Raw genomic sequence first — 27901 nt, forward strand, 5'->3', positions numbered from 1 at the left:
TTAATATACCTATACAGAACTTTCTTCAGCACTTAACTTGGTAAGTATTTTTAAAATGAAATCTGTTTAGCCTATAATGTAAAACTATGCTTGTAGTTTCTTCACAGTGGATTTCTGGCCCTTTGCTTTCATTTTTTGTGACCTTTTTATCCAAGGTGGAAAAGTGACAATGGTTTATAGAGATGAGAAGCAACATATCATGAATATGTGAAAATTCTATGCTATACTGTTTATCCAAAGTCATAGTTTACATGTTTTTAGTTTTAAGTGTATGTACACGTACTGTTCTCAACTAGACCCCAATAACCCGAAGCCCAGTATGATTTCATCAGGCATTGGGGTCTTGCTCCTTACCAAGAAAATAAATGGATTGAATTCTTGTGAAGCAAAGGAAATTGATCTTTCTTAAGGCTTCTTTCTTCAAAGATTTGCTTACTACCAAAAATTGCTCAGTGTACCCAATTAGATTGCTTCTCCCCTGTAATTTTCATGTTTAAGTGACACATGCCTTCCTTTTCTCTTTGGGGACTCTAAAAGCATATGCCGCTCCCCTCAGTATAATGCTGTGTCCTCACTGCCTCTTTTAGTTCGGGCTGCTAAAGAGTAGATAAACGATGTACTGATTGGTAGCTGTTCTTAAAGCACAGAATTCAGAATTGCCTGGATCTGCCTTCAAGGACTGATAAAAAAAATCTGTCTTCACCTTGTGTCCTCCTTAACTGTCACCTAAAGTTCTTTGCTGGAATGGGTTCCTCAAACTGTTCTGCATTAACCTCATTAACAGAGGTTTATTTTGGAGTCAAAACCTGGGTACCTCTTCTGGGATCCACCTCACATAAATTAAAGAGTACTTTTCTTTTAGTAAATTAAGTTTATTTTCTCATTTCTTTTATGTTTGTGGTTGACTATAATATTACAGCGTGTCTTGAAAGGAACCAGAGATGAGACTTACTGGTTGTATTGTTCACTTTAGCGCTGCTCAGTCTTTTAACTGAGTGCTTTTCTGTATAGAAATTAGCTTTGTTGAATTTATTTTTGAACCAGTAATGGAAAAATGAGTCACAAAATAATTCTGAAAAAGTGATACTTACATATAAAACAATTATCAATAGAACAGTTAAATAATCACATGGCTCCAAAACAAAAAGCAACTCTTTACATTGTCTTCTTTTTTAGGAGACTGTCAGCCTATGGCTTTAGAACATACCCACTTAAAAACATAAGTGAACACTGTCATGCTGCCTTGCCCATCTCCCCCATCATTTTGCTGGTATTCTTTTTCAGCTTGGCCTGAAAAAATTGTTGAGTATCTTCCTTTTTTCTTCTTTGACCTTCATATCTAGATTTGGTTTTCCTAGGTTATGGAATGAATGTATATCATTTATATTCATATAAATGCAAAAATATATACTTAAACATTTCATGTGATTTTTTTTTTAAATTTTTATTTATTTATGATAGTCACACAGAGAGAGAGAGAGAGGCAGAGACATAGGCAGAGGGAGAAGCAGGCTCCATGCACCGGGAGCCCGACATGGGACTCGATCCCGGGTCTCCAGGATCGCGCCCTGGGCCAAAGGCAGGCGCTAAACCACTGCGCCACCCAGGGATCCCTCATGTGATTTTTTAAAAAATACTTTTTTTTTTTTTACTTCATACTCCTTTGTAAAAACATAAAGTCAGTCCTATCTAATTTACTAGGATTAACTAAAACAAAGGTAGACTATCCTTTTGAAAATATGCAATTAAGATGTGTGATGAAAAATGCTACCCCTGTCAAAAAATTAAACTAATATACTCAAATAGAACCTAGAAAATGATAATACTGATAGGTATAACTTGGATTCTCCAGATGTCACCAGTCATAACAAAGGTATTATTATAAACAATAGAAAGGTAATATATTGGTAGAATAGTCCCAGTTTGTAGCTTTCTTCTTGGCATAATTATTAATGTCCCCTTCCTCCCTATAATTGTTCCAGTTTGAACAATAAATTGTATTGCCCCTCTCCTTACAGATTCTTTGAGTAACAACTTTTAAAAAGCACCCTTTTCCAAACCATTATAAAAGAGAAGCGTGTTTTTCAATGACGAGACCAAAAAAAGCATAAAATAGTTCATTAATGAACATAGTCACTAATACTCTCATGTATTCCCTTCCAGTATTTTTTCAAACATAGACTCAAACAGAATTCTAAATAATGGTTACCTAGTTCAACTTGACTTCACAATTCTCTGCTAAATACTTTTAGTGACTAAAAACTCATTGCTTTTCAAAATCTTTTTTACGTTCTTATTTAAATTCCAGGTAGTTTATATACAGTGTAATATTAATTTCAGGTGTAAAATTTAGTGATTCAGCACTCACCTACAACTACCTTGTGCTCATCACAAGTGCCCTCCTTGACCCCATCACCAATTTCCCCCATACCCCCAACACTTCCCCTCTGGTGACCAGCAGTTTGTTCTTGAGAATTAAGTCTCTGTTCCTTGATTTGCCCCCCTCGCTCTTTTTCCCTTTTGCTCATTTGTTTTGTTTCCTTAAATTCCACATATGAGTGAAATCATATGGTATTTGTCTTTCTCTGACTCAGACTTCCCACCATTCTGTTCACTATCACCCAGCCCTATAGCAATTTGTTTGTGATAATTATCACATATAATTATCGTATTAAGAAATGTACACATTCTAATTTTTATATTTTCCGTAAAGTTTTGTCAACCTACTTTTGGTGTGGTTGTTGCTCTAAGGGACATGTATCATAAATACTGAATGTGAAAAAAATAAAAATAAAAAATACTGAATGTGTAGGAGTTCTTCACGTCTTCAGACAGTGCCAACTGTTAAAGTTCACTAAAGGACCACAGACTAAAGTATAGCAACCATTACTGAGATTTCTAGCAAGTTTTTATTACTTGTTTTTTCATTACTCTCACAGGTGGATATCTGGAATGATGGGGATCTGAATTTGGGTTAGCCTTCAGTTTAGGCTGGAGTCAGGGAAGATACAAGTAACGTGCTGTAATTTCTTGCCTGTTTCCCTGGATTTTTATTTCATGCAAAGGGAAATTATTTATTTCTTTCAAAATATGGTCAAAAGACTGTCTTTGAAATTGCACTAACTAGGCCTTTGCTTTTCAGTAAAATTCGATAGGTAATAAATGCTGAGTTGAAATGTTTCTCATTATACTTAAAACTGAATTAACAGTGCATGTATTTTCAAAGGGCTTAATTTATTATCATTTTTTTTTACCATCTTATGGGTTTTAGTTTTATTTTTCTTTTATTTATTTTTTAATTTCTGTGTTCTGGCCATACCAGGAGAACGTCTGCTTTTGATTTCTCCCTTAAAAGTTACATGGTAAATTTTCTTTCTCATTCTTCTGAGATGGAAAAACAAAGATTATACAAATTTAAGAATATTTTTTACAATGCTCATTCTATTGCTTGTTATTTATTGCAGTCTGAGGCCAGACTAAAAAGGTGGCAGTTATTCGGCTCCTAGTCCCTTGATGATAAACGGATATTAAAACAGGTGGTAAAATGTTTGTCACCCTTGGTAGGAGTTTTGACCACAGTCATAATCCTGATAGATGCACCATTCCTCAGTTTTCACAAGACTGCTAAGATGGCGTTAAATCACTAATGTAACACTGGCATATTTAAATTACTGTCACAGAAGGAGTTTCGGAACTGAGAGCTGTAGTTTACAGTATAAAGCATATAGACATGCATTGTCCAGTACAGTGGCCATATTGAGCACTTGAAATGTGGCAAGTCTAAATTTAGATGTGCTTTGAGTGTAAGATACACGTCGATTTCAAAGACATAGCAGAAAAAAGGGATATTAAACATCTCATTAATGTTTTTATATTGATGCCATGTTGATAGTATATTGCATATACTTTATTTTAAACAAAATACACTTGAAATTACTTTCATATATTTTTACTTTTTTAATGTGGCTAGTAGAATATTTAAAATTATATATGTGGCTTGTATTATGCTTCTGTCAGGTATAGACAAACCAACATCTTTTTTTTATCATAAAAATATAAAAGTACTTTTTGTTTATCTGTTTTTTTATCTTCTTAAATACCTGAAATGTTTACTCTTGTTAAGAATTTGAGATTAAATCTTGGTTTGACTTTGTAGCTCTTCTAACTGGTTATTTTGTTTTCATGACTGATACATTATATAAACATTTTGAAGCTCTTCTAAGGATAAAGTGTTAGGTTTAGACATAATTTTATTAAATTTTTTTTCAAAGCAAGAGACCTAAATGACCAAACTTAATGTGAATTAGATTTCCAAGAAAGGACATTAAAACATAATTTCATGTAAGCATATTTTCCTGTTATAACTTTTCAAGCCTCGATAATCTGTGAATATCCTTAGCTCAATTCCTGGCACATTTTTGAAGTGCTAAATTTTATTGAAGAAATGGTACATCAAACTTTTTTTTCGAGCTTTATTTGAGTTAATATTCTTGAAACCAAATTGTAGTTAAGTTGATGGAAAATCTAAAGGTTCAACAGGAGAGGAAAGTTTCAAAGAACAGGACTCTAAAAATGCTGGCTGCACTTCTCAACTTTCTAATCACAGACTTCTGAGAGAGGTATGTGTTAATTTCCTATTGCCTCTGAACAAACCATCATAAAGTAGGTGGCTAAAAAAACACAGAGATTTATTATCATATAGTTCTGAAGGTCAGAAGTCCAAAATGGGTCTCACTAAACTAAAATCAAAGTGTTTCAGGGCTGCATTCTTTCAGATGGCTCTAAGGGATAATCCACTCCTTGTCTTTTCCACCTTCTAGAGGTGGCCCACATTCCTTGACCTTCCATCTTCAAAAGCCCAAAATGGCCAGTCCTGTCTTTCTCAGGCTACTGCATTCTGATTCAGACTCTCCTGTTTCCCTCTTTAACTTATAAGCACCTCTGTGATTACATTGGGCTCACCTGGATAATCCAGGATAATCTCCCTATCGCAAGATCATTAATTTAAGCACATCTGCAAAATCCCTTTTACCAGGTAAGGTAGTAACATTCACAGGTTCCAAGGATTAGGATGTGGACAACTTTGGGGGGCCCTTATTCTGCCTGCCACCAAGTCTGTTTATCTTCAAAGGAAAGAAGGAAATCCTGCTTACCTCTGTTTCATAGCAGGAAGTCCCAAAGTATCAGCAAGACCTTCCTCCTTCACCCTAGGTAAAGTTGTCTGTGAAGACTGCTTCATTTTGTATCTTTGGTGTCTTGATTAGCATTTCCTTTAGAATATAAGCACATCTGCTGGCTATGAAATGTCAATGCTTATGACACTACCCTGCATTCTTTTGCATGCAGTTACTACGTCACAGATGCTCTGTCAGCACATTACAGAGCAGAAGCTCACAGAACACATTTAGCAATTAGGTTTGAAAAAGAAAACTAGAAGGATTTGGGGACTAATGCAGTTAATAGAATACCGAACTTAGGTTTCAAAGCTTAATTTCTAATTTTCTCACCATTAGCTGTGGAAAGAAGCCACCTGGAAGGAAAAATGCTTTGTTGGTTCTTGGTGTTTCACCTCAGTTTGACTCACTTTCTTCATCTTAAAAATGAAAACAACAAGATTTATCCTTTCTACTTCATGGTTGTATTTAAAAGACAAGTGTGTGAGTGTGAGGATATACAGATTCAGTCAGTCAAAATGCTAGTACTAAAAACCTCAGGCCTTAGTTTCCACATAATCTGTTATCCAGCCACTGACATCATTTGTTAATTTAACCCAAGGCATATAATGTATGAGGTAGTGAGAATCTGTTGGAATTCAGTTTATAATACCTCTACAGTGTGATATAAAAACTCATCGCTGTCTGTGACCTTTCTTGAAAGGTTTACTTAACTTTTCTGTTGGAGGAATCTCCAGGATTGGAGAGCTGGCTTCCTGTCTTCAGCAGATGCTAGTGTAGATAACAAATGATGTCATTAATTAGTAACTTGAGATAGGATACCTCTAGTTGTCAATGAAGCTGTAACATATTGGTATTAAAATTTATTTCTGAAAATATGTTTCCATTGACATTTTCAACATACTTAACTTTGTAAGAAAAGTAACTAAAATGACCTGTACTCGTCCACCTCAAGCAGTGTACATTTAATATTTTCTGTCAGCTTAGCATTGAACTTTCTAGAGTTATTTGTGGTGATATACAAATTACAGGTAGAGATAATCCATTGGGATCCTCCATGGCCCGCCATCCAACCATACTATCATGTAGAATGCAAAGTAATCAGATCCTTCAAAATGATGGAGTTGCTTTTCTAAAATCTTACTGAGCAATGCACACTGTTGACCATCTCAGTTAAGAACACATTTTGTATATATATGGAAGGACTCATGGAGGGCAGCGAAGCAGAACTTCAGTAAAAATAAATAGCAAAGGGTTCCAGGTTATCTTACAGTGGAATGTTCAAAGAATGAATGCTAGAGGGACAGTAAGCTATTGAGAAATGAGGACTTTCCCAGAAAATCTTAAGAATTTACTAGTCTACACATGTAAATAGCTTGAAAGAATGTTACAGTTGCAGAGTGGAAAAGAGGACAAAGCGCCTAAGTTGGAACTGATCTAATGCTTGATGAAATAGTCATATAAATATGTAGTAAATCCTGCCGCTTTTGACATTGATGGTTTGGTTATGACCAAGACCGTCTTTTCAGATAAATGTGAATACAGGAGTAAGTGGGTTAACTCCCTGCTCTCTGTTTTGTCCACTTAATGAATTAAAGTTCTATATGATTTATTTGTATACAGTGAGCAAATAAATTACTTCTAACTCAGAGTAGCAACTTATTTTATGGCATTCCTTTTGTGTTGAACAATATACAACTGATGTCACTAACATAGATCTCATTTGCAGTGCCTTTGATTATTCCTTTTTTCCCCCTCTATATGGAAAATTACTAATACATTTAGTAGCAGATGTAGGCTTCAACAAATGTGTAATTTAGGCAAATTTGGATAAGCTATTTTCTGGAATTCAGCTGAACCTATTTTTACTCTGAGTACCAGTCTGGTTGTTTAAAATTCATTGAAGAAAAGGCATAATTGGCAACTGCTTAGTGATATTTTGATTAGCTTAGATGAAGATGGGTGCTCTCTTCCACACCTCATACCTACAGAATTGTAGATCGAGGCTATGTTTTAAATTATTCTCTTCCCAGAGGAATTGTGGTGATACAGGCAAACAGGCAAAGTGGAGCTAAAATGATGAGATCTAAAACTCTCCTTATACAGTGATTGCACCTAAATGGAAGGCTTCATGTAGAAGTTACTGGGGAATGACGGATTTAATTCAGTATTTTTTAGTATTACATAAAGGAACAGTAAATTAACAGGATGAATTGAAAGAGAAAGAGCATCTAAAAAATGTTCAGATTCTTGGTGGAAGAATTTGACCCGAGTAACTCTGTACCTTAATTTTGGTCTGGCCTCACATGCTTTATGTTTTATTTTATTATAGTTATTGTTGTTGATCACATTATCATTATTGTTGTTGTTGCTATTATTATTATTATTATTATTATTATTATTATTATTACTACTACTACTACTGCAGTTCTATATTCTGTTATTGGATTTAATTTCCCTTTACCAAATATGCATGGACCAAAAATGTGACTTTGGGAGAGTATTACTGAGTTGTTGCTGATGTCAGTTTCATACTGTGATATTTTTTTCTCTGTTTACCAAGAGATCAGTATTTCAATATAACGATGTGCATGTTTTCCCCCCTTCTCCCGCTGCATGCAGGGATTCGGGTTCGTAACTTTCGAGAATAGTGCTGATGCAGACAGGGCCAGGGAGAAATTACACGGCACCGTGGTAGAGGGCCGTAAAATCGAGGTGCATGTCTTCAATAATTCAACTTCTGGTTTATATTTTTATTTCTCTTTTTGTGTATTCCCTCACTTATTTCACATCTGGAGCCCTGTCTTGTGTGTGTGTCTGCACACACACATTACGTGTGTGTATGTCTCTGTGTCCTTCACATTCTTGCACTAAAATGTGTAAACGTAACACTTCTGTCCTCCCCTCATTTTTTGGTTGTTGGGGGGGGTTCATTTTGATTTACTTGTGTGCGTGTAAATGTGTATTTGTTTCTCATTTACTTTTTTCCTCCAAAATGTTCATCCTTCTGCTCTCTTGATTTTTTTCCTTTGCTTCAGTTTGCGAGACTCCGTATGAATACCTGTGATCAGGCCAAAATAAAACTAACTTTATGACTGTCTAAAAACTATCCAATGTGTGACATTGTGTCCTGTAATGACTCAAGGAGCCAGCCAATATATCCTCTCTCTTAGGTGGCCAGTTCGCCTCCATGGGCGTGTGATAAGCAAGGAAGGAGTACAAGACTGCAGAGGTGGTGGGGAGGGAAAAAAAGAACCCAAAACTCATGGAGTTTTTAAATACGTTTACAATCAAGGATTTCCACAGTTGATGGATAAAATCCTCAGACAGAGGGCTCAACGACAGCCTCATGGGGTTATTCAACCCTTTTTAATAACGCAGTGAAGGTTAACTGGCTCCTTTCCCCTTTCCCAGTTTTTAAAAGTATGAACTATAAAAGCCACCATTTTGAGTAAGATGTCTGCATATTTTGCTTTTTCCCTCCCTTTCCGATGGTTTAGCATTTAGGGCCCTTCACTTGACTCACTCTTTCCATGGTAACTATACACAATGCTGGCGATGGTGCCCGTTGGCGGTAAGTGAAACAAAGCACTAGAGAAGAAGCTTTTTCAATTGTTAATTACAAAACAATTAAATAAGAAAGAAAAAGTCCATCTGCCATCTCACATTAACACTACAAAATGTGATTTGACTTGTTCCTCTTCCTTTTCCTTTCCCCCTTTTATTTTCAATGCTGTTGAGTAATGCCGCCTGGACTTTGGATGTACATATTGTTTGTAGCAGTCTGAGCTGTTTGATTACTGACATCATGGTGATTTTTTTCCCCTTGCACATCTTACTCAGAGTTACTGAACTCCAAGTTTGGCTGGTTTTATTAATGCACTTCCTGCCCCTACTTCCTTTCCCCTTCCCCAGACCTCTGTCTGTAGCTCTCACTGTTCTTTCCTTGACCTTGACAGCTCTTCACTGCCCGTGACACCCATTTCTCTTTGCGTTTTCCCCTTCCTTCTTGCTCTCTTCCCCCAAGTTCTGTTCCCACTCTATTCCCTCTGTCTCTCCCACCCCTTCTCTCTGTTTACCTGCGGCTATTGGTCTCTTGCTGACTGGTGGTTTCTGATTGGTTCTGGCCATTTTTCCTTTTAGCGCTTGGTGCATTCTGCTCTAGCGGCTAGCGTAAGCTCTGACCCCATTCTAATCCTTGTCTATGAGAACCTCGCTCTTCACTTTCTCCCTTCTTTCCAAAACTGATTGTTTTTTCTTTCTTTTATTTGTGTGTGTGTGTTTTAACTGCATGCTCTCAGTCTCATCATTGTTGTATCCCATTCTTTCTTTTTAAATGTGAAATGTTTTATACTATTTGATGGGTCAAACTAGAGTAAATGGAGTTTCTTTTCCCTTACAAAGGAAAGTTCCCACTCTGCAAATCCTAAAAGACTTATTGAGACTTTTTTTTGGCCCCAGTTCCACCTAAAATTGGTCTTTCCATAACACAAATTTATCATCATACAAATTTAACTTTAATGTAAATTCCCAGAGGCAAGACATTTATATTTGATATGTTTTGGTAATTTAAAAAACTGGTCTGTTCTCCGACCTGACAAAACGGTGTACAGCCAGGTTCTATGGTGATACTGCACCCTCCTTGCAAGAGCTTTAGGCTGGTTCTGACACTGGGCTGCAGTCTTCTGGCTTTGAGGCTCCATTCATCTTTTTGTCATCAGCGCCATCCTTGTAACATCTACTTACCCTAGCACTGAGAATGCTCTAAATTCTGCACTTCTGTAATGAGGGTGGAGAGAACCATAAAACAAAAGAAACTAAAGCTTCATTTTTTTCAGTTAATGCCTCATTTAAAGACCTTCTGAAAACCTATTCTTAAATGGATAGACCACATAGTCTAGAAAATTCAGAATGGTCCTCAGTATGGTCAACATGGGATTCTAAGCTCTGGTCTTTTGGGTTTTTTGGGTTTTGCTTTTTGTTTTTTTGTTTTGTTTTGTTTTGTTTTACAAACAGTAAAATCTTACAGTCATCAACAATTCTGAACATTAGTACAGGTGAAATCCATAGATTTATTTTCTTACCTTCCTATAAATCTATTTCCTAACCCATGTGGCAAGCCTCTTTTATTAATGAACTTATTAAGTTCATTTGCAAACAGAGCTGTTTCAAATTTATTTCTTCTGTGTTTTCCATAATTCGAGACTTCTCTGTTTTAAGAGATCTCCAAAAGAACTTACGAATATATCTTTCCTTTGGAGTACTTATTGCTAAAATAGCCCGAGTTTTCCATTTGGAGACCAAGAAACTGCATTTTACTCTCGTTAGCCTCATTTTATAAACACTTTAATTAAAATACTATATATCAATATTTTATATTGCTATATTAATTATTTAAATCAATGTTCTCTGAAATTTACATTTTATTAAACTGAGTGCTGTGTTATCAGATGAGCAACTCCAGGTTCCCTAATGTGGTCTACTTTCTCCCTACCCCTTCCTTTTTCTTTGTATTTTTAGGTGAATAATGCTACAGCACGTGTAATGACCAATAAGAAGATGGTCACACCATATGCAAATGGTAAGAGGTTACAAATCATCTTCAGAAAGATGTCACTTACTTTTGTATTAATATGTGGACTTTTGGTAATCATCAAAGAATCTCTTGATTTCAGTCTTATGGCAGTTTAATTTAGATTGAAGTATTTTCTTTACTAGGAGAGTATTTTTACCGTTAACTTTTTTCTTAGAATTAAGCTAAGTTTTTCAGTAATTCAGCTGTTATGGTCTCCATAAAGTTCCTCATACACAGTGCAAACACGTCATTTGAGGTTACCTATCAACCCAGTGGGGTCCCACTGGGGCACCCTCATTTTTAACTGCTGTAGTTCTTTGTGGTAGGATAGGCTTCTCCATAATACATGCCCACCAATGCTTACTTTTAGTACTGAGCCCTCCCTGCTCCTGAGCATGAATGGAATAATTCTTGACCCCTTGCTCTACTTTTAAAGGTAGGCTCTAGAGTTAACAGCCATGATGCACATGGTTTTCTATCTTCTATTCCATGATTACATGTTACATGGTGGGTTTCATAAATATTTCTCATTGAAAAAGAAACCTTGTGAATATTGTGCCTAACAAAAGCAGAACCTTTACATCACTTGTCAGTTTAATCTAGACTCATTTATCTAAATGAGATAGAATTTACTTTGAGGGCAGCCCCGGTGGCCCAGCGGTTTAGCGCCACCTTCAGCCCAGGGTGTGATCCTGGAGACCGAGGATCGAGTCCCACGTCAGGCTCCCTGCATGGAGCCTGCTTCTCCCTCTGCCTGTGTCTTTGCCTCTCTCTCTCACTCTCTCTCTCTCTCTCTGTCTCTCATGAATAAATAAATAAATAGTTTTTTAAAAAAAGAATTTACTTTGAATCTGCAGTGCAGCAGTGGTTTTGCCAGCTGTGTTCTGCAGGGCCTCTAGGGGAAGGGTGGAAAGGAAACCCATGGGTTGGGTCTTGAGGCCTGCAGCAACTCCTGTGTCATATATATTGGGGCTCTGCATGAAATTTTATCTAGAATCAAATGGGATATTTTCTGCTTTTTAAAAGTTTGAATCTGGGATCCCTGGGTGGCGCAGCGGTTTGGCGCCTGCCTTTGGCCCAGGGCGTGATCCTGGAGTCCGGGATCGAATCCCGCGTCAGGCTCCCGGCATGGAGCCTGCTTCTCCCTCCTCCTGTGTCTGCCTCTCTCTCTATCTATCTCTCTATGTCTATCATAAATAAATAAATCTTAAAAAAAAATAATAATAAAAAAAAAAATAAAAGTTTGAATCTACTGCTTAGATAAGTATTGTATTTGCTGGTAATGTCCTAAAATCAAGTGTAAGAATCTTAGTATATTCCATGATGTCTCCAATAGATAGATTTAGCCCAGCTTCTCAAACAGATGGTACAAATCAGCATAATTTGCATTTATCAGCATAATTTACATTTTGCCTACCCATTTATCAATGGTCTATCTTGTGATACCACTGCCTCCCCCTTTACCTCTTGTTTTTTTTTTTTCAATGCCCATAACAAAAACAAGTTTCTGCAATTTTGATAATAACTCATGTAAACAAAATAGGAAGGAGAGGCAAAGTTACATTTCCTTTAGATCCAGGGAGAATGCTGTGGTAGAAAGAGTCACTGACTAGAATTGAGAAGACAGAAATTCTACTTCTAGATTTGACTCATTTTACTCTGTCAGTGGACCAATCTTTTTAACCTGATTCTGTTTTCATCTCTCTTAATTGGTGATCACAGAATTTTAGCACCTGAAGCCTCTATAGAAGTCATCAAAATCCAGCCCTCTCTTAGCTTATTATTTAGGAAATTAAGCCCAAAGAAGTATAGTACTTATTCATTGTCCCAGATGTGGTACCTATCTTACCTCTCCCCTTGGGTTTTGTGAAGGTCAAAATACATTGTAAATTTGTACAAAACCAAACATACAAAAAAAAAACTAAACGTACTCAAAGTATTATTGACAGCATACCATTACATACCATTATTAAAATATGTAATATACTTAAGGGAATGCTTAAGTAATGGTGCCATTTGCAGGAAGAAAAAAGTCATTTTTTAAAATATTATTCTAAATTAATACTCAAGCCTAACCAAGCCAAACTTGAGAGACCAACAGCTGCTTGTGGTTTAAAGCTTCTGAAAAGAGTGCGCTAGATGCCTTCTAGTGAAGTCTCAGCGATTTAGTTTACATTGGTTGGAATCACTTGATTTGTCTGACATTGTAGAACATTTGTGTTCTTACAACTCCAGTAACATTTGAACTGAGGTATTTGCCCAATTTTTATGTAAAATCATGTGTTCACCATCTATGAGCACATAAAATAATGAACGGGGGTTAGATTGGTTCAGGATGAATGAGTTTTCTCTTGAATACTGTCTCCAGTCTTTAAGAAAAATAATGGAGTATGTTTGCTTATTTGTGTAAAATTCAATAAAAGTCTATTGATTAAAGTTTTCATATGAAATTCTACTCCTTGGGGATCCCTGAGTGGCTCAGCGGTTTAGCGCCTGCCTTTGGGTCAGGGCATGATCCTCGAGTGCTGGGATCAAGTCCCGCGTCAGGCTCCCTCCATGGAGCCTGCTTCTCCTTCTGCCTGTGTCTCTGCCTTTCTCTATGTGTCTTTCATGAATAAATAAATAAAATCTTTAAAAAAAAAAAAGAAATTCTACTCCTTAACTATCAATGGGCAGTAGTACATTTTTCTCTTTTTAACGTCTGCTATATTTCTATAAATATGAAAAAGGGGGATGAAGAAATAAAGTTGACACCAAACCTAATGTTTGCAAGTACTTAAAGTTTATAAATGCTTAGGTTGGTACTCAACAGCAGTCTAGTATCCTTTAGCTAAAACAACTAATTAAGTATGTTTATTACCACTTAAAATCCCAAAAAATGCATGAAATTGGGGATGTACCTTGAATTTTATTACTGAGTGTCTCTTCTTGTTCACTTGGCTGAGGATAACTGCACCGAAATTCCATTGGTAAATCCCAAAGAAAGGGGATTTTCACTTACCTAGATTTCCATCAGTATGGTATAATTGAACAGAGTCAAAGATCAGCTCAAATTTAAATTCAGAATATACCTTTATAAAGCAGTGAGAGTAGTAAACAGTGTGAAGATGATGAATAAGAAAGTGCATCACAGTGTGGTGTACAATGACATATATTCTGCCTTTCTCATTTTTCTAAAAACAAAGAATTTTTTTTTCAAAGAATATGTTCTAAGCAGTTCTATGAAAGAGACGAAACCAGAGCCCAGGATTTACTTTTATTTCTTACATTTCTTTGTCCTTCTCTTTCCTCCCACCCAGTTTTTCTCCTCCCCATTTGCCCCTATACCTGCAACACCCACCCCCCCTTATTATCCCTTCACTGTGCTTGTTCTGCTTAAAGATGCTCAGGTGTGGAAGTGACCCATCAGCTGGCGTCTACAGAGAAGATAGTGTTGGGTGGAGCTTAAATGCAGGGATGTCTGGAGCCAGCTTTCACATGCCCTCATCACACCTTTTCCTCATGGAGTCTTAAATGCTCTCTGTCCTCTCTTCCATTGCAGGTTGGAAATTAAGCCCCGTAGTTGGAGCTGTATATGGCCCTGAGTTATATGCAGGTAGTATTTCATTAATTTTTCCATTTGGCCTATTGACCATGACAACATCTGTTGGTTTTCGATCTACTATTCCTTTGTAATCTTTTTGCATTTTTTTTAATTTTTTTAAATGCAATCAGCATCCAGCTTTCAAGCAGACGTGTCCCTAGGCAATGATGCAGCAGTGCCCCTATCAGGAAGAGGGGGTATTAACACTTACATTCCTTTAATCAGTAAGTAGCCTATGTTGGCCTGGCATGGATTTTGACTGTTGTGAGTAAACAGTGATGTGTCCTAGTCTTTTTCTTCTTCCCCAAGTATAATATATAACTGAGGAGGAGGCCTTCTCAAGAGAGTTAAATGCTGTCACAGTGTCCCATCCTGCTTAACCTGTGTAAGAATCTTTCTGACCAGATACTGAGATTGCCACGAAGCATAAATAGTTGGAAAAGGTCAAGGGGATTGAGGACATGTGTAGAACATTTTAGTCTGCACTTGATTTTAAAACCAAAGAAATAGATACTTGTGGAATATAATATGCATGTTCTCTGCAGGTCAGCTTTGGGCTTTTTAGTAGAGTATCATTTAGAAGCACCTCCAGCATTAATGATTATTCTCCCTCTGTTGATACCTCTGAAGTCATTCTGACCTGAGCCATTTTGCTCTAGCAAGGTATAATTAAAAAGAGTTCAGTGAACATGGAATAAATGTCTCTGTGTGCTTTCCAGAGGATAGCACATTTAAAATAGACCTTTAGAAACTTTCTGCCTCTCTGAAGGCCACAGGATTACAAGGGAGAAGTCGTTTTCCTCTCCCCTAACATTTCTGGATTAAAACATTTTAGATAAAAGAATAAAATGGACTAATGAAATATCTAAAGATTATTGTATGCCTTGGAGGTTAGCACCACATACAAACACAAAAGACTGCTCTTATGAAGAATAATTATTAAGTGCACATAACAACATGTGAAAATAAGATTAATAATTGGCCAGTTAAAGAATTAATATCAACAATTTAAACTGCCTGCAGAAATTAAAAGTCTTGTCTCTTACTACGGCAGTAGTCCTCAGAGCTTCTTGACCTCTTTCTCACCAGCTTGCATTGTAAAGGCCAGAATTGTGAAGGAGCAGAGTAAACTCACTCAAGATTGGATGATGAACGGAGCATGCATCATTAGTTTTTGCATATTGGGTCTCTCAGTTTCTTTCTCAGAAAAGATGTGATAATCTCTTCCAACCTTTCCTGGAATTGGTTCAAAGCAAGTTGTGATTGTACCCCTGCTATTGAATTCAAGTTGACATTCCTGTCATATTTTGGGTCTCCCTTTAGTTCCTGGCTTCCCTTACCCGACTGCAGCCACCACAGGCAGCCGCTTTCAGAGGAGCCCATCTGAGGGGCAGAGGGCGGACGGTATATGGTGCAGTCCGAGCGGTACCTCCAACAGCCATTCCCGCCTATCCAGGGTAAGCACTAGATTCCAAAATAAGCAGCTGGACAGAAAAGAATACCATGGCCCTGTCACAACTTCTGGGACGTTGCCGTGCCACATTGTAGAGATTCTATGAATATTTGTAAATTAATAGATCAGATGGCAAGAATCAAAATATACCATTATCAGTATATACAAAATATCGATTTGTTATATAAATCTTCATTTTGGCCACCTTAAGCCCTCGTAGTAGTGGCTTAAGACAGCAGCCAGAACTGTCTTGTGTTTACTAGCAGTGTGTTGGCATGGAGTTCACTCAGCATCGCACGAATATGGATTAACACTACTGCAGAGAACAAAATAGGAACTCAAGACTGTAGTACGAGACTGCATCTGCTGTGCTCAACCCCCTTATCACTGCCCTGTGTTGGGGCTGAGGCTACCACATCGTCCTCCCTTTTGGTTTCACTGCCTGGGTGGTGAGCAGCAGAGCTAGCTACCCACAATGGATTTGCTTTCTTTGTAGGAAACGGATTAAAAGAGGTTAATTCAAAGATGAACCAAGTCCAATTGAATCCAGGGAGAAAGGGAGAAGTAGGAAGAATTAAACTACAGTTGGCTTCTGAATGATGGTAAAACAACTAATGTAGCTGAGCATCCTTCACCCTTTGATTTTTGTATGGAGGGTGTCTCATGCAGTGGAATGATTCCATAGCAACAAATAAATCCTTTGCTATTGAATGGGGGAGAAGGAGTGAAGATAGCAGGTTTTGTTTTTAGTTGTTTCTCAGGATCAGCCTAAAATGTATATATATTTTTTTTCTTTTTTATAAAGAGTGGACTTCAGTAAGTTAGTTGTACCAAGGACTTTCTTTCTTCAAAGAGGTGACATTCGTGTTCTTCATCTTTTCTCTGCCTATGACAGGTTTTTGTCCATATTCTTCCTGAGGAATAAACGTAGGGGCAGAGGAGCCTATTCATTCCTACTTAGTTAAAACACAAAGGGAAAGAGCCTCCTTTGTAGGTCCTTTTCTGACAGCAAAATTGGCTTTGAGGTATACTAACTTAGCATTCATTTCTAGACCAAGTGGACATGCCATTAGGGGTGCTCCGTTACATAGATTTAAAGCATTTTTATTAGACAAGTGTGCATGTTGAAATGGACAGACTCCAAAAGCCGCTGGAAGAGAACTGCTTTAGAAATAAACTTTTGTTTGCAATTTATAAATGTTTAAATCCCATGCATTCCATCATCTCCATCTTCTGCCATTACTTGCTTTTAATTTTATTCTTTCTTCTCTCAACTTGACCTTTGACCTTCAACCTCTGACATCTCTTTAAAGAAGTGAATAAAGATGCAGTATTACTTCATCAAGAAATACTCAAGTAAAACATAAAAGCAAACCTTTTGGAAGTTCTGCATACCAGGAAAAATTGTTCATGAAGCGCCTTCCATTTCAATCCAAGAGAGTTAACCGTCATGCTTGCAAAGCGATACCACTCACCAGAAACATGGGACTTCTTTATTTTGTAATTTTCCTGAGTTACTTTATAAAAACGGTTGGATTTGTTCCTACTCGATGTAGCTCATTTCAGTATATTGGCCAAACTTGAGAACCCATTCTCTGTGTCAGGATTGTGTTCGCTCAAAGATATTTTATCTTTATGTCTAACCATACCAGTCTCTGCATTACATTGAACGCTGATTTCCCATGTTTTCTTTTTTATTAACTAAACCACCAGTTTACATGGAAGATGGCAAGGAATAAGTCCAGTATTATATGGGGAATGGCCTAAAATTGCTTTTAAGCTTAGTAAACTAATTTCATCATTAATCATTGTGCTCTAGCCTCCTTGTGGCATTTGATACAGGGAATATTAGAATTCTTCTAGAATTTAGGTGAATATTCCCACTGAGTGATACAATTTAGGGTAAACTTGATTCATGTTTTTAATGCCACCATCCCTCTCTGTAGAAGAGATGTTTGTAAATTTTACCTGTATTCCCTACTGAAATAATCAAAAGTTAATTAATCACCACTTGGCTTCAGTGCTTTCCATTCTGTCAGCTTTCTCATTATGAACAGGTGTCTTTTTTACTAAAATGTAGTTGAGTAGCAGATTACTTTCTAATAATCAAGCTTTAACTGCAATTGGAAACTATGAAAATGGATAGAATATAGTAGCAAAATGAGCATCACAGATGAGTTTAGTCTGCCTGTTGTGTAATACAAAGGCACAGCATATTTGGGGCATTGCACAGTATGACCATCCTACCCTGTAAACCCAACAAAATGTCATTGTAAGTAGAATTCGGAAACCTTCCAGCTACCTGCAAAAAGTAAATTATTTCATATTCAAGTTAAAAATATGATTTAAAGACCTCACTTACTAGTTTATTTATTACAACAGAGAAGATAGTGGTTAAATTTGCCAGCTTGTTTAGTTGAATAAACAATAAACATATCCAAATCTTGATTTAACAAATATGAAGTAGAAAGTCTTATCTTTTATCTCTACTGCTGTTCCATGTCTTTTGGTCCCAAAGTAATGTTTTGGGGAAGTCTGTATGCACAAAAATACCTCAAAAGGTTTGAAATCTTTGATTATAATAGCTTAGTTTTGCCCAGGATTTAAAAAAACAAATTCATGTATTTTGTTTGATACAAATTCATTTTTCTAAACAGGAAAATAAACCCTTCTATTGCTAATCAGCTACTTTTTCAGTTTGATCCTTTTAATAAATAAAACAGGATGATCCTTGGTCATGCCCAGAGCGTCAGTTATCAATTCTATTTTTCAGAGTTCAATGAATGCGCTTATGGTCAAAAAAGAACCCTTAAAATCTTCCAGTTCCTCCTTCCCACTCTGGATTATATTGTTACTATCTGGGATCCCCACTGCACCTTTCAATTCTTGGACCTTGGACCAATCACCTTAACCTTTAGCTCATTATCTCTGCTTGTGAAAGCAATGCATTGTGGGTATTTTTGGTTGTGTTTTTTTTTTAATTACATTTCTCTGTTTACTTTGGTCAGAATTGATTGACTTGTTTTTCTGAGGTGTTGCATTGGTTCTTAAAATGCTGAATAATAATACTTTGCATGCTTGTGTGATCAGCCAAATCTTATCGCATGTCTAATGTGCAGGGTAAAAAAGCAGGTGATGTATGGATATCAAAAAATGTGCATACTTCTAGGAATGTGAAAACAAAATACTAAACATAATTTTGAAACATCCTCTATATACAGGTCCTGCCCTCATTCTTTAGGTTCTTTTTTTTTTCACGTTAGACCCCTCCCTCCATGCTTCTTCCCACCCCCCATACACATGCAGTCATTTTGAAATTTATTCCTAGGGCAAGCTTTTTTAAAAAACAAAACAAACAACTCCGGGTAGGAAATTTGATGTTTCTAATCCAGCAGCCTTTCAATGGTTCTGTTAGGCCCTCTGGGAGCGCTTTTTATGGTTTTAATCTTCCTATAATTCCCAAGTATCCAGGTATTCACTCCAGTTTTGCGCTCCTCTGCCTCCTCGCATGTCCTGGAGCTGTGTAACGTGCGTGTGCACTTTCACATTTCTCTCACTGACGCGCTGTGGCCCCCAGCCCCGGTTATGTATTCATACATCACCTGCCTGTGTAGAGCGCATGTGCATGCTGCCGTCCTCAATAACCGGAATGTGTTTCTGTTCTTTTGTTTTTTTGTTTTTGTTTTTGTGTGGATTTTCTGCAGTGTGGTTTACCAGGACGGATTTTACGGTGCTGACCTCTATGTAAGTACACATACCGGGGCCTTCTCGACCCCATTCCCTGACAAGCCAGCCTTTTTTTTCTGTTTCTTTGGTTTGGTTTGTTTTTTTTTGTTTTTGTTTTTGTTTTTGTTTTTTTACATATAATTTGTTTAATTTTTATTTTCTTTTTCCTTGTGGATATATATATATATATATTTATATATTTAAGAATGCAAGCATGCTTCTCTGCCACTGCGCTTGACCCTGGGTGCAAAAACTAAGCCTTTGGGTTTCCTGATCATTGCTAGAGTCAGTCTACTGGACATATTCTTTTCCCTTCCCTATACCCACAGATGTTCTATGTACGAGTGATTTATTTGCGAGATGATCAGCAGGTTTAAAGTCTTTTATTACTGTCGTATCATGTGCATACATAAATAACAGGATAGTTATATTAGCTTAAACCAGCTCTCTCTCTTTTTTGCTTTTCTTCTCATTTCATATCCCTCTTTAGATCATTGGAGCTTTGAGTTATGTAGATGGCAGTAAGCTTTCTAAACTATGTTTTCCTATTTTACATATTTTGAGAAAGCATTACCCTGTGAAAGAGAAGGGAGGAGCTGATGCCCATGAAGAGTGGGGATAATGAGAGGAAACCAAACACAGTGCTTCAGGCCTTGCTTTATCCAAAGGTCCACAGCTGGCGGGTCTCTTCTTAAGAGCCATCTGGAGGGAAGCAAGTGGCATAAGTAGCAACCTAGACTCTTCTTACAAACATTTGACGATCACACAGGATTTGTTGAGTCTACCAACTATGGTAACATCATTATTATTATCCATTATTAAAACTGTCTTGTAGCTAAGTTCTGTGATTGGTTTGTCACATATTTAACATGTGGACAAAGTGATCTAACTGACAAGAATCCAAAAGTTTTTGAGCTTTGAAATCTTTGATAAGACCTTTCCACATGATCTGTTTCTGAATACAAGCTTAGTCAAACTGCACAAATCATTAAGAAATAATTTAAGAAAAACTTGTCAGCATGCAATTATTTCTTGGGCATAGGTTAAAAATTGTCCAGAAATGCTTTCTCCACCCTTACTTTCCCAAATCAGTAAGTGTATACCTTTGTAGTGACCTGACCTGTTTCCACAGATTTCTGCTAGAGATTCTCTGGCATTGAGAAAACTGTAATGCACTTTCAGAATGTACTTAGAGGTTGTGTGTGTTGCAGTAAGTAGAGATAAGATAGAGCAGTCCTCTGAGATAATATAGGTGACTGGACACACCTATCCTATTTAGAGTAGACCTGCAAAGTTTGCCTTAGTTTAACAAATGCTTAAAGGAATCCTAGCCATGAATTAGTCCAACCCTCTCACTTCCTATATATATATATATTTCTTAGATTGTGACTCTCCAGGATTATGTTATTTTTTATAGCCAAGCACAAAACTCAGCTAATCCATATTTCATTACCTCTCTCAGTGCTTTAATTAAAATCCACATCTTTGCTCAGATGGTTTTCAAGAAGCAATGAAAGATACCTTTTTTCTTGTGGTCACAGTAAAACTTGAGGGTTGGGGAAATATTCTTACTTTTATACCAAATGACATTTTTCTAGATATATGTATTTGCATATGATCTTAGCATGTACATTCTCCCACATACATTAGTATCTGTATTCTATGATACTCATCTTTATGTTATTTAAATTGTTTCCCTGAAATCTGATCAATTAGAACATGCTTTTTCATTGGAATTATTTCTTAAGTCAAAGGCTCGGGTTTTTTTCTCTCTCTAATCTTCTTTGGGAATTTTTTTTTTTAAGTATGATTTACTTCTACCTTGTTTAGATTTGCCTACTTCCACCTTGTATAAAGGAACCAACCAAATATTTGCTTATAGTGCTTTCATTTCTTTAGTTCACAATATAGATTTTATTAAGAGAGAAATGATTTTTCTGTACTTAGAAAATACTCTTGAAAAAAAATTTTTAATCTACATTTTATGAAACTAGTCAGAAATAATTTAGTAACCTTACTGAAATACTTGTTTGACCAGTGGTGTCTTGTTAACAAAAAGAATTAATCATAATGTTATTATCATTTCTTAGTTCCTATCTTAAAGCAGTCACTTGGAGGGAAAATTCGGTCACCAGGGCTACAATAGTATCTGACCCTGCTAAGGAAAAACAAGACTAGACTACACACTGAGGTAGCTGTTGAGTGAAGGCTCATGTAACAACAGCTTGGAGAACTTTATATTCCTGCTTCCAGATGTGAGGTAGCAAGGGACGGACACACACACACACACACACACACACACACACACCACACACACCCTCACACCCTCTGTGTTTCCGTGAGTTTGTTCTGCTTCTTTCTGTACATTTCCCTGCCTGTTGAAATCTGTCTGTACACTGAATCCTTGTTTCCTCGGAAATAATAGATTAGCAATAGGAAGAGTGGAGGGTTTATCCGGTACTTGGAGCACACTGAATCAGAGCTTGAAGAAACATGAGGGAAAAGTGTTTAAGCTGCCCATTTTGTTTTAATTTACATCAATTTAGGCTATTAATTGTGGAGATTTTTTTAAATCCCTTCCCTGTTCTGTTGTTAGTCCGTAATCCCTGCTAGCTGTTTGCTTCCTTTCTGTTTCTTTTGTGGCACGTTCCTCTCTGGAGAACAGATCTAGCAATTGTGCCCGCAGTTTGTAAAGAGACTCCAGTGAGAAGCCCTGAGGGTAGCAGATAGATGTGTGTCCTCCCCGCCCCTCTTTTTCTTGACCAGTAGAAAAGGCATACTTCGCCCTAATTCACTTTTTAAAGGGATAACAAACTACTCCTGATTCTTATCCTGTGAAAAGCATGCTTGCATCCAAAGGAAAGAAAAGGCTGGTGGGCCCCTTAGCGGGCTTTTTGTATGATTGTTTTCCTTCCACAGCTGTGTTTTTTGAACTGCTCTTCCTGTGTTCTGTTATAGAATAGTCTTACAGGAACCAATCATTAGCGCTAAAATACCTCAGGTAGGAGTGCCAGTGTGACCTGCCAATCAATCAGATTGTGGATTGCAGTGAAAAAATTGAATTATACTAACCATTCCAGCTCCACGTTAGAGATGGGAACAGAGGCTTTTTTGGACAACCGAGACTTGTGAGCGTGTGATCTAAGCCCTGCTACCTCAGCAGCGCACAGTCAAGTTCTATACGTGATGGCACCTCCTCCAAAATTAAGTGCTCCTGTCCCATTGCTGCTGTCCACACCAGGCGTGTGCTATGCACTGTCCCATCACTGCCACCTCTTTTAATTTGTCAATCACATTTATCCATGGTATTTAAACTGGGCTTTTATACTTGGAGATCTTAGCAGGTGGGGACATTTTCTCTCCACTGTGAAAGAAATGAGGAAAGGGAGGAAATCAAGTCTGTGCACACAAAACTCCTGAAACCCCGAATGGGCCCCCAGGTGAGACTGTAGTAGTGATTGGACTGTGCTGTTACCCAAGTTTGAAGTTGCCTGAAAATCTAGACCCACTGGGACTTTAAAACTTGAAAACATGTATTCCCCTTGCCCTCTTCGCCTTTCTTCTTAAAAAAAAGGTCAGGGAGTTCATTTGGAAATAACACACTATTAGGTTTGCTGATAGCTGGATGCTTGGGGAAAGAGAACCACTGACAGCCTGTCCAATTCAGCTAGTCTCTCCTTGTGCCCACCTAGCGAGATTTGGGAAATGAACTAATTTGGGGAGATGTGAAATATGGAGTGTGTGATTCGTTAAAAATCATCTCTCATCTACCGTTCAAGTCACAAGTGGAAGATAAGAAGTTGATCCTAACAGTTTCTTCCCTTCACCCCAATTTTAAATAATAATAAAATAAAATTTAAATACTTCTCCTTAAGACCTTTTCTTATCTACTTTTAAAAGTAGATAGGTCTCCATCAAAAACAGCAACAATATTATCATTATTACAAGTGTTTGTATTCACTTCTGTGTTACATTTAATCCAGGGGTGCCATGTTGCCACAGAAGAACAGTCTTCTAAGAGCCCTTCCTGCAGGGTCCATCTAGAGCAATGGCTCTCAGCTGGAGCGGGGAAGAGGCAAGAGAAGGGAAGAGTTACAATTGGGTAGGGACAAATAAAGTGGTCCCCAGAGGCACGGCATTCAACCCATGTTCCTTGGGCTAGATCTCTGCTCCCTGCTCCCTGTAGTGTTTTTAAGCACCACACCTGCCTTTCCACCCACCAACCCCCCACTCCCTTTGCTCTGTAAATCTGTATACCACATGCAAGGAACACATGCTCATTTTGTCTGCTGGTCCTGAAATACACACTCTTCTCCTCAGTATCCCCTAAAGTCACTGTCTTCCAGGTAGAAAGAAGGTGTCTTGACATCACATGCTCACCAAAGTCCTGTTTTAATATAAATCTAAAACAAAAATTTAATAAAATGAATGGCTAGGTTAAAATCAAGACAAGGGGACTGTCCATTGTGAGATCAAGCTAATAGATAATGCAGATAAAAGTCAGATATAGAAGAGGTGACATATAGAGCCTTTCCATTTTGTTCTGGTTAAAACAGAACTGTTTTAGAAAAGTCCTGTGGTCAGTGTGGCAACATTCAAAGTTAATTAAATGATAAAATCAGTTCAGAGTAGAGAACCCCTAGAAGGTGTTGGTGGATCCTGGAGAGCTGAGACTTGAACAACAAAAGGATCTTAAGGTAACTGCACTTTCCTGGGAAAGAGCTGGAAGTTGAAGGCAGGGATGTGTCCTGGATATGTGGAAAGATAGAACGCTTAAGCCCAGGCACTATGTTAGAAGAACGCTGGGTCAGAATGGATGGGTGCTGCCTGAGGGCTGGCACTCAAGCTCGTGCTGCGGGTCAGGACCGAACCATGATATCAAGGTTAGGAAAGTGTGTAGCAGAGTGATGGAGTGCTGGGCTGCCCCTGTTGAGAACGCTCTGGAGGCATTCACAGTGAATTACAAAGGAATCCTTTTAAAGGGGCACGTGTATCTTTGGATCAGGCTCAGCCATGCCAAATGTATCCAGCTATCAGGGTTCCAAAAAACAGTCCGTGTGTGCCCTCCTACATTAGGGTGTGCTGTGGCCATGCTAATCCCCATTTTTTGTTTTATTTCAAATCACACACAGATAGAATCTGCAAACTGCTTCAGATCCAACAGGTCTGATTGTGTGTAAATACATATGTCCTTTTTAATTTTTATTCTTAATGGTTGCTTCAGTTTTGCATCAGTGCATGGTTAAAAGCAATACACATCAGCTATTTCATGACTTCATATCTCCAAATGAATTATTTCTCCTCTTTTTTTTTTTTTTTTTGTTTGTTTGTTTGTGCAGTCAGCTGAAGACATGTTAACATCTCACTCTAAATCTCTCAGTGGAGTCTCTGTTCCCTTCTCTGATATAACAGATGGGTTACTGCTTGTTATAATTATTAACATTGTGGTGTGGGCCAGGGCGAGGGTGGGCGACCTTGACTATTTCTTTGGGTTGGGGAGGGCCAGTCGTTAGGGTCTGGAATGTTAACTCAAGTGGTGACTGACTGTTTCCGTAATAGCAGGTTGTTGTGGCTGCACGCTCTAGTAATTGAGGCTGTGTACTTCACCGAGCTTGTGGTAGAGCCTAGGGCCAACCGCTGTCCCAAGAGAATGCTGGGATAGATAGAGTTAGCCAATACGAGTCTGAACGTGGTGATTTTGCTGGTTGTTTAGCTCCAGATGTTGGCATGCTTAGTTTTTAATGTGATTAATAAATGTGGCGCCATACCCCCCCCACGCCTGAACCCTGTCTCTCCAACCCCCATCCCCACCCTTGTTCTTTTTGAAAAACTTAAGAAACAGTAATGAAAACCTTGGTGTTTCAAACTGCACTTTGTTCTCATGTTCTATAAAAGACCTCAGACTTGCTAGTAGAGGTGAAAGTTGAGAAAACAATTTCTCCACCTGGAAGCTTGATGCACTCCGAACTCAGTAGAAACAAATACATCTGAATTTTCTTGGTCTTACAGTTTCTGATATATTTTGTTTAAAGCAGTAGCAGAAATGCTTGTGATAAGACTACCTCTGAGAGAGGTAAATCCGTAAGATACAATTTAACTTTTCTAATTTGGGGGGTAGTCCCTGATGAATGAATGACCAAAGTAGTTTATGAGAATATTATCTGCCCATCCTAAAGATAGCCCCCCCACTTTATAGGGCCTCTCTGTAGCACCATTATAAGGTAATTAGGAGAGTAGTCATGATGAGGTATTTAACAGCTTTTAAAAAGAAAAGCACATTAATGTAGTTCTAAATGCTGATACTCTTCTCAAACCTTTAATAGGCAATGAAACATTTGTATCCCTGTCCTGTTTTCCTGAATTTAAATGCAAAGAACCTCATCAAATTCAAACTCCAAAGTCCAAGTTCACTTAAAATAGAAGGAAACTACTGCACATAATCTCCCTGTCTCCTGGTTTGGAAGGAAGCTGCTTCCTCACAATCTGATCTATTTTGAGTTGCTTTGGTTAACAGTAACATCACCCCAAAATCATTAAGGTTCTGCAGGCTTCTTACAGGTTGAGGAAGATAAGGGGAAGTGGTTCTCAGTGACCTTATTCAGAACCTCTTTCTCCAGAATTAGTGCACTACTGCTCAGAGCTACCATTTGATAGAATCCCCGGTATCTCTGACTTTCCTGAGACTTTATAAAGTGAGGTCAGTGCTTTCAAGCCTCAGAATCCCTTAATGAGAATGTATACTCAGTCCAATGGCATAGAACTTCAGTTTTTAAATATTTTGCTCAAATAAGCATAAATTGGGCTTTAACTGCTTTTATTGCCTTGACTTTTTAAATTTTTAAAGATGATTTTGGTGTTTGAAGGAATGCTAAAGAGACAAACCACATACTGCTTGTTTACCACATCATACTTGTTTACAAAGAAGTTTTACTGAAGACAGCCCTGCTGTAGACTTAACACCAACAAACTTCAGTTCTAAACTTCATGGAATCACCTGTAGTTATAATGAAAAAATGAGCCTTTAAAGGTTCATTTAAAGCTTGATTTCAACTATAAAGATGAGCTTGGTGTTCTAACAAATGCTTTTCCTGCTTTATGTCCTCTTTAGAAGTTTAAAAAAAAAAAAAGGAATAATGTAAAGAGACCCTTTAGTTTATATAACGTATATATGTAGATGCAGAGTTACAGACGCAGATACAGCAGCATTGGCCTGCCCGATTTCATAAACCCGGATAGGTGTCACAGGAAACATGTGGATCACACACAGTCCTGAGCGTGCTTCCTGCTATGTTTCTAGCCATGTCATTGTCAGTGTCTGGTAATATTAATTAGAATCTTCTAATTTATACGGATATCTGTGGAAGAATTTGTAATTGAGAAAGAAATGTTTACTTTTCTGAGTGATCTACTCAAACAAAGAGGAATAATGCATGACGACTGAAATTCCATCAGTGATACTGTCAGTGTCAGTCCGAATATGCTTCGGATGGCTTCAAGCAGTATACACTTCATCATTCCTCCATAACACAGTGTGCGCTGCTTGAAGAAAGCACAAATGAAATGGCGCCTAAGTGGACCAGCTGAACATAGTTCTGTCTGATAGAAGATAGTAATAAAAATTCACACCTGATTTAGGTTTAGGTGAAATAGATGAATTCTAGAAGGGTAAAGAAGAAGAAAACATAGGGCTTGCCACTTTTTAAAATGGCCTGTCTCATGTGGCACTTAATTGTGATTATCTTTGAAATACTGGGAGTACATATGGTTGACCCTGACAGTGAAAAACTTTGGGGTATTTGGTTCCCCTAAACTGAGGGGAAGAAACAGGATGTGGGAATATGAAACCCTCCAGGACTGAGAGGATATTGAACCCATTGACAGAAGAGCTCCAAAGCCTGCTGTGAGACTGGAGTGTAAGAATCTCCGAATCTTCCAGGAGAGGAGAGTAAATGCAGTTAAATGCCCGGGGTGTGGAGGGAGGGCTTCCTCATCTAGGTGAATCCCACTGCAGAGGCCTCAGCTGTTGGTGATGTGATTTGCAGGAGTCTGAAGTGTAGATCAGAGCTGGTCGACTTTTTCGGTGAAGGGCCAGGCATTCAATACTTTCAGCATTGGAGGCCAGTCTCTTCACACCTGCTTTCAAAAAGCAGGGCCAAGCTGCATGGGCCCACACACTGAAGTTTGCAAACCCCTGATCTCTGCTGGGTTTTCCTTCTCACAGTTGCCCAGTTATCTTAGCCTCTTGGCAAATGTCCTAGTCCTCATGGAGCACACGGCACTATAGAGGACCTTTCCATTGTATACAGTCCATAGTCTCAGCAATGAACCCATCTGAGACTCTGATGTTAACACATACACATTTAGCATGTTCTAGTTCTGTAATTTACTTT

At 37.8% G+C, this 27901-nt stretch overlaps 1 protein-coding gene across 1 annotated transcript in view; it reads left to right on the forward strand.

Moving 5' to 3' along the window:
- The window catches only part of RBFOX2 (RNA binding fox-1 homolog 2), a 273967-nt gene that overhangs the window by 237949 nt on the left and 8117 nt on the right, over positions 1–27901 (forward strand). The window contains 7 exon segments of the mRNA XM_025461198.3: positions 7797–7889; positions 10695–10755; positions 14291–14344; positions 14464–14556; positions 15656–15690; positions 15692–15789; positions 19490–19529. Of these exon segments, the coding sequence (XP_025316983.1) occupies positions 7797–7889; positions 10695–10755; positions 14291–14344; positions 14464–14556; positions 15656–15690; positions 15692–15789; positions 19490–19529 (474 nt within the window).

The sequence above is a fragment of the Canis lupus genome, chromosome 10, assembly GCF_003254725.2.
Source record: "Canis lupus dingo isolate Sandy chromosome 10, ASM325472v2, whole genome shotgun sequence".
NCBI classification, from domain to species: Eukaryota; Metazoa; Chordata; class Mammalia; order Carnivora; family Canidae; genus Canis; species Canis lupus.